Raw genomic sequence first — 8,115 nt, 5'->3', positions numbered from 1 at the left:
TCCGGTTTCTTCCCACCATAAAAGACATGCATCCTAGGTAGGACTACAGTTGAAAAAGAGCCATAATTGGCTAACACTGGCGCATTTACAGAAATGTTCATTAATGTGCATTGTCCTAATAAGATGAATAAATAAAAACGAGTCTGCTGGGAGATGATCTCCCGGCCGGCGAGCAGCTTACCGTGAGCCTCTTGCCGGCGTCCACTTCAATCATACCGCGCAGAAGGTTCTGACAATCGGGAGGGATGAAGTGAGGCATGTGGAAAACTCCCAGCTTCACCTTCTCCAGAAGATTCCTCAGGTTGTCGTCGTCGAAAGGCAGGGCGCCCTGGAGGAAGGAGAGAGGAGACAACACGGGTCATCTCACAGTCAACAGCGTTTTGTTATGACCCTGGGGTCATTTTGTGTCTCTCACCCTGCTATAGTAGGGGATCTCCTAACCACAGATAATGGAGAACAGGTGCGCACACCGGACTGGTCCAGCAGAGGTGATTGCTGTCTCCTGATTGGTCGCCAGGAGGACGAGAGCCATTTTAAAGCCCCCCATTGGACAAGAGCTCTCCCCTCTCTCTCTTCACTATGTCATTTCCCAACATGTGCCTCGGTATAACTGAGTGATGCGATTTAAGATTGAGGAAGTGATCTAGCAGTTTGGTGTTGCTAGTTTTTTTGTTATCTTTTCCCCGTTTTTTCTTGTAGAAGTTGAAGCTTTCTTTTGTCTTTTGTGTGTGTGTGTGTGTGTGTGGGGGGGGGGGGGGGGGGGGGGGGGGCACACGTTATGTTGCATCTCGGTTACCCCTAGACATTGGGACGTGACAGTTTACAGAGGAAGATCTTCAGTGTCTGGGTTCTACCACTCTGGTGTATCTGGATGCTGTGTATGTGTGCTGACTAGTTCATTATGAACGTTATTCAGTTTGCATACTGAACAAATGAGAAACAGCTCTCATAACTCTCATAACCCTCAGCTGTTTATTCCCCTTGGTAGTCCACTCATCTTCTCTCACTGAGACACCGAGGACTTCTAGGTCTCCTTCACATTTTCAAATCGTCTTCAGTCTTCATTCAGGCATTGTGTGTGTGTAAAACATTTCATAACAGACAGATATCTAGCCCGACTATCGGTATCTGCATTTATAATGCCCGATAAAAAACAAAATTAATATATAAATGTTCATTGATCAGAATCATTTATAATGACAAATAAATGATTCTGATAAATGATAAATAATCAATTTTTTAAATATTAAAAAAAAATATTAAAAACAGTCTGTCCACCAGAGGACGCTCTACATCGTCCCTGTTAGTGATGGCGTTGCATAGTCTGTCCACCAGAGGACGCTCTACAACGTCCCTGTTAGTGATGGCGTTGCATAGTCTGTCCACCAGAGGACGCTCTACAACGTCCCTGTTAGTGATGGCGTTGCATAGTCTGTCCACCAGAGGACGCTCTACAACGTCCCCGTTAGTGATGGTGTTGCATAGTCTGTCCACCAGAGGACGCTCTACAACGTCCCCGTTAGTGATGGCGTTGCATAGTCTGTCCACCAGAGGACGCTCTACAACGTCCCTGTTAGTGATGGCGTTGCATAGTCTGTCCACCAGAGGACGCTCTACAACGTCCCTGTTAGTGATGGTGTTGCATAGTCTGTCCACCAGAGGACGCTCTACAACGTCCCCGTTAGTGATGGCGTTTTACTCTCCAGTTTGACAATGAACATAACAACAAACTTTAAAGTAGATTTTCCTGGGTTCTAAATTACGTGATATCAGATTGGAGCATGAACTCCAGTACTTTTCCGATACCAATACCAGCATTTAGTCAGTCTCGGAGGCTTTACTGATAAAGGTATCTGAACCTCTCTAGTCGTAATTGCTGCATGTACAAACGATGTCTGGGATTTTCAAGGGAGAATAGTCTCTGATTTGGACAAAGAAGAAGACAAGAAGCAGTTTGTGAGCAATATATGACATGTATATACTATATATATACATAGATATATATATATATCTATGTATACACAGTACATGTCAGCGATGATGAAGCGGTTTGCATCGCAGCCAGCCGCCCCGGCCTCTGCTCACCAGCTGGGGAGCGCGCTCAGTGACGTGATGACTGATCCAGTTTCCCTCCTCATTGAGAGGGAGCAGGACGGAGCCAGATGGCCACCGACGCTGCGTTGGTAATCAAAAACAACACGATTGGAGAGATTTATCTTCACATGATGACTGTGTTACGCGCTGCATCTTAATCAAGAGCAGAGCACGCATGTGTGCACAGACAGTTCCTCCTCTGGCTGCTCACTTGTCACCGTCGCGTTATAACGCTGCTGAGATGAAGGGCCGGCGTATTGTAGAGTGGAATAGAAAGCTTTACTGTCATTATACACAAGTGCAGTACCTGTGCAACGAGATTGAAGCAAAACCTTTCCAGTGTCAAAACCAAATTTAAAAATATACATATATAAAATGCAACTAGTGCAGAAGAAGAAAAAAAAAGAAGAGGGGATGCACAGTTCCTAAGAGCGGCTATGTGCACATATGAAATAGTAAGAAAGATAAAGGGTTTGTACACACATTATGCAAATAATATAGTTATGGGTGTATCAAGTATTAAACGGTGTCCGGAGTATTAAATATTGCACAATAATGAGATTAAGTGATTAAATATTAAATATTGCCCTGTAAGGAAATTAAGTGGTTAAGTGTTAAATAATAACTATATATTGCACTCTAATGAAATTGCACAGAATTTCAGTGTATTTGTTGGTGTTATATATAAGTAAGTAAGTGTGTGTGTGTGTGTGTGTGTGTGTGTGTGTGTGTGGGGGGGGGGGGGGGGGGGGGGGGGGGGTGTCAGTGCATGTGCGAGTTCAGAGTGGTTTTTGTTTTTGGAACTGTTGTTGAGTTTGTTGACTAATTTAATGTGAGTGGATGTGTGTGTGCTGAATGACGCCATGTCCCCCGCTTCACACACAATGAAAAACTGAGACGTTTAATCAACTTCCCAACATGCATTTCTTCTGATTTTTTTAGATTAATCCAACATCCTCTCAGGAAAACAGCGTTTTTCAGCCCTACGACTGCACACATCTGGTCTCTCCATATCTGTTGGTAGACGTGGTGTTGAGGGGCTAGCGTGGTAAACTGGGCACTATGTGTATTGCATGAGAATCATCTCAAAAAGGTTTGAGTCCAAGACAAGACCAAGACCAGGACTAGTCGAGTCCCAGTCAAGACCGAGTCCAAAGAGGTTAGAGTCCAAGACAACACCGAGTCCAAAAAGGTTAGAGTCCGAGTCAAGACCGAGTCCAGGACAGAATAAAGGTCTTATGCATGACAGTATCAAGACAATCATTTTGGGTTTCACTTTCCCTCCAATATTATTATCAACATAATAAAGACACCTGGACTCGGTCCAGACCAAAAGCCAGATCTGGCAAGACCAGTGGCCAAGTCCAAATACTAGCGAGTCCGAGACAAGTCCGAGTCCATATACTAGCGAGTCCGAGACAAGTCTGAGTCCATATACTAGCGAGTCCGAGACAAGTCTGAGTCCAAATACTAGCGAGTCCGAGACAAGTCCGAGTCCATAGAAAAACGGACTTGAGCCCAAGACTGGACTCGAGTACTACAGCCCTGATATACAGTATATATAACTTTTTTTATCAGCCATTATAAATGCCAGTACCTATAGTTTGTCAAATGCCCAATATCCTCCAGTATATCGGTTGGGCTCTAGTGCCAGAGCACCGAGAGCTGCCGGCCATTTTGGCGGACACTACGGTTAAGTTTAGGCAGAAAAAAAGTGAGCGTTAGGCAGCAATGACAGTGTGAACATAGCCTAAATAGCTATTTTTTTTTGCCAACACTAGATATAAAAGACAAAAGCCAGACACTATATCGTAGCCAGCACTTTGGGGTCCCTGAGTGAGTATTTTGGGGGGGTACATGGTTCTGGAGAAACAGGAGGCCAAGCAACCTGCTCAGTTTTAAACGAGCGCTGCACTATTTCTAAAACTCCATGGATTTGAAGAGAAAAGATGAACACATTGTACCGTGGTAACGGCGTGTGAGTTAGGGCAGGACATTTTCATTTCTGAACTCTTTTAATTTATAATGTGTTGTTTAATGTTTTATTGGTACACAGTGTGTTTCCAGCATCCAATCTTTAATTCAACCCCCCCTGGTGTAGAGAACACGCACTGCATGTACAAGAAGAGGAGGTCTGTTACAGCATCCACTCGTTCCTCACACACACGAGGGATGCTTCCAGAACAAGCAGATTTAAGATTTATGTATTTATAACACACACAAGTTCCCGTCATATGAAGTATTTGGATGTTCCCTTTCAATCCCAGCTCGTGTGTTTGTGTCCAAACATTTTCAGAGACTTCTCTTCATCGGGGTTCACAAGTTAAAGAGTTCATTCTGCATTTAAAGTTGTTTTTACACCTAAAGGTCCGGACCGAGGTCCAAAACCCACGTTTGGGATTTAACCCTCGTGTTGTCTTCCCGGCCAACCTAAATTTCTTTTTTTTTCTGAGTCAAAATTTCGAATGAAAACCCTTTTATCAAGGTTATGGTTGTTTTTGTCAACCATTCTGCGGCATTCCCCCAATGATTTTGTCACTTTTTTCAACGTTCGTAGACTTTTTCTGAGCCTTTTGAAATGTTTTTTTTTTTAATTTTTTAATCTTTTTTTTTACGATTGTCATTTTTTGAAATTTTTTTCACTTTATTTTACAGTTGTTCACATTTGAATCACTTTTTTTGACATTTGTCTCTCTCTTTTTGTATTGAAATTATTTTACCAATTGTTTTTTCTCCAAATGGAAATGGAAGACGCTCAGACAGAGAGACATGTCTCGACAAAGAGTCTCTCAGCGGTGCCGGAGGGACAATAAAAGACAAGTTGAACCAGCATTGTCATAGCGATAGCGTGGTTGTTAATTCAATATGTCGCTATCAGCTGGAACATGAGCTCTATTACAACCTGTCCACAGTGATCATGTGACGGAGACGGGAGCCATTTTATCTAGAAACACTTTGTTGTTGAATGTTGTGATTCAGTGAAAATGATGGACACATGGATGAAAACGTAGCTGATGTTTTGCTAAAACAGACAGCATGGCTTTGGGGGCGGGACTTATAAGTTGGACCAATCAAATCAAAGTCTGTTTTAGTATAAAATCTCCACTTTAGGGAACAAGGTCCCTTTATTTACAGCTGTCCAGTCACTCACCACTAACAGTGCAAACAGGATGACTCCACAGCTCCACGCGTCGGCTTTCCTCCCGTCGTACTTCTCCCCCTGAGACGGACAGAGACAGAGACAGAGACAGAGACAGAGACAGGGATGAGACAACATAAACTCTCCATTCGTCTCTGTTTTACACACTGTACATCACTCTGACTGCTGGGAGCTTCGGCTCCTCGCTGCGCTTAATGGAAAAACACGCCCATGTATGCATGGACCTGCAACGCAACATCAGCAATTTGCTCTGCTGACTGCATTGCAGGAGTTATTTTGGGATGTCTTTGAATTTTCTTTTTCGGATGTACAAAACCTTCTTCATCTACTGTACTGTCATTTCCAAAAAATGACTGATAGGTGGAATATTTAAGCATGCATGTTGTCAAATGTATTTCATCTTTTCTGAGGATCTTTATTTAGTTTTGAGGTAACCCTGTCCCACAGTTTAGAAAAGACTAGAATGTGTGAATCTATTATTATTATTATTATCTATTATTATCTATTATTATCTATTAGAAGTGTTTTCCATGTAAGGAGTAGTGTGAAGGTAACTCCGCCCCAAAGAAATAGAAAGACTGAAACGTGTGAGGACAAGAAGAATATGTATATAAAAAAGCAGTTATTCTGATGTTCAGGAGTCATTCTCGTGTGTGTGTGTGTGTGTGTGTGTGTGTGTGTGTGTGTGTGTGTGTGTACAACAGGCGGCTCCCTTTGCATGAGAGTGTGTTCACTGTCTGAATAAATGTTGTCAACCTGAAATCATCGGACTCGTCCTCTTTGAAACGAGCGTATTCTAGATGCTAAAATGACTGTTTATTTGCATGGAGTCTGGTGGGTTTAGCCAATGCTACTGTGAGATGAGATTTATTGAAATGGGGACATTTCATCTGAAGAAAGGGAAGAATGTAAGATGGGATTTATTTTGTGAACATTTAGTTAACAAATGACCGTTTGCAGTGTTTCTGCTATCAGTTATAACTTCACAGTGTATTGTGTTCCTTAATTTAACCAGGGAGCTATTTAACATGTTGTAGGCCTACCCTGCCTGTAGTTCTTTTAACAGGTTGGCGGAGGGATATGAGTAGATACTGAGGCATGTATGTGATGAGTTTTAAGCTGTTCGACTCTGCAAAGAAGTGTGATTAAAGCAATGGACCGAGTTACCGTCGAGGCCGTCTCCGTGCTCTGACTCTATCCACGCCTCGAAAGTACTAGTATGTAATCACGACTAGTTATTAGTTAACGCAAACATTCACTGGCGTTACACTACCTTGGGGACGTTTTTAATGTTTTAAAAAAGGATCCTGCTCTTTAACAGAAAGGTCGACCTCCTTAGAAATCCTTTCTATAAAGTTGTCAGACGCTTAGAATATTAATCCGAGTTGGTCAATAACAAAACAAGCACTTTTATGAATTTTGATTTACAAGCTGCACAATTGTCCTTTTACCTTCCATCGCAGCTTGTTTTGCCGCTTAATGCTGAACCAATGTCAAAGATTTAAATTAATGGTGAATGTCTTTTTATGTATTTTTATAGCCATAGGTTCTAATTGTTATTATTATTATTATTATTGTTATTATTACTGTTATTATTGTAATATTTATACTGTCTTCTATACTGTATTCATGCTAAAACTGATGCTGGAAATTCCAATTTCCTTGCAGGAGTCATCTGAAAAGCATAAATAAAGACAAGTCTAAATCTAAGTCTGAGTCTATGTCTGAGTCTGAGTCTTAGTCTGAGTCTAAATCTGAGTCTTAGTCTGAGTCTAAATCTGAGTCTGAGTCTAATCTTAGTCTGAATCTGAGTCTAAATCTGAGTCTGAGTCTGAGTCTAATCTGAGTCTGAATCTGAATCTGAGTCTAAATCTAAATCTAAGTTTATGTCTTAGTCTGAGTCTAAATATGAGTCTGAGTCTAAAATCTGAGTCTGAGTCTAATCTGAGTCTGAATCTGAGTCTGAGTCTGAGTCTGAATCTGAATCTGAGTCTAAATCTGAGTCTAAATCTAAATCTGAGTCTAATCTGAGTCTGAGTCTGAATCTGAGTCTAAATCTAAATCTGAGTCTAAATCTAAATCTGAGTCTAATCTGAGTCTAAATCTAAATCTGAGTCTGAGTCTGAGTCTTGTTGTTCCCATCTGTCAAAATAGGGACCAGGTTGAAAATTAACCGCAGTTCAAACCAAACATACGCTTGTTTGCTGTCCATAAGACAAAAATAAGGAAATAAGGGAACAAAATAGACAAAAACAAATGCAAGACTGCGTGACAGATAGCTGTTCTTCTAAGTGTGCACAGAGGGTATTCGAACTGAGTGGCGAGGGGGGGAGGAAGGAAAGGTCCAAAGACCGCAGGAGCAGGGAGTGAATGACTGCAGAGAGGATGGAGCAGTGATGTAAGAGCCATGGTGGAGAGTGCTATTACTGAATGAAAGGAACACAGCACTTACCCTGATGACCTCTGGGCAGGCGTAGTGCGGAGATCTGGGGAAGAGCCACAGACAGGAGGTTATGGAGGAAAGGCCTCGCAGCGTTACACAACACCACGCACTCAACCAGCTGGAGAACCACAACGCAGGTGACACGTAAGCACAACCTTCTCTGAAGAAGGAACATGAACCACTTTCCCCGGAAATCCAGGAAAATACAAGACCTTCATTGCTTGACTTTTATTGTGGATAATTTCTTTGTTAGCTAAGTCGCTGTTATGTAACTCAAAATGAAACGGCCCCGAGCTACATTCCCGTGATGATACTTCACCCTGTTGGGTAACATATGACCAGTTTTTAAATGTGACCACCGCTAAAGTTTTTTATCGATGTTTTTAACTTTTTCTTATGTTTTTGTCCCTTTTTTCAA

General features: G+C 41.9%; 1 protein-coding gene across 1 annotated transcript in view; it reads right to left on the bottom strand.

Moving 5' to 3' along the window:
* Window positions 1–8,115, bottom strand: part of LOC116689200 (serine/threonine-protein kinase BRSK2) — a gene marked incomplete in the record, with an annotated part of 273,622 nt that overhangs the window by 65,679 nt on the left and 199,828 nt on the right. Inside the window, 3 exon segments of the mRNA XM_032515617.1 lie at window positions 182–328; window positions 5,246–5,314; window positions 7,707–7,740. Coding sequence (XP_032371508.1) covers window positions 182–328; window positions 5,246–5,314; window positions 7,707–7,740 — 250 coding nt within the window.

Source organism: Etheostoma spectabile, chromosome 1 (genome assembly GCF_008692095.1).
Source record: "Etheostoma spectabile isolate EspeVRDwgs_2016 chromosome 1, UIUC_Espe_1.0, whole genome shotgun sequence".
Lineage (NCBI taxonomy): Eukaryota > Metazoa > Chordata > Actinopteri > Perciformes > Percidae > Etheostoma > Etheostoma spectabile.
The sequence above is the reverse complement of the archived record's forward strand: the minus strand, read 5'-3'. Positions and strand labels throughout refer to the sequence as shown.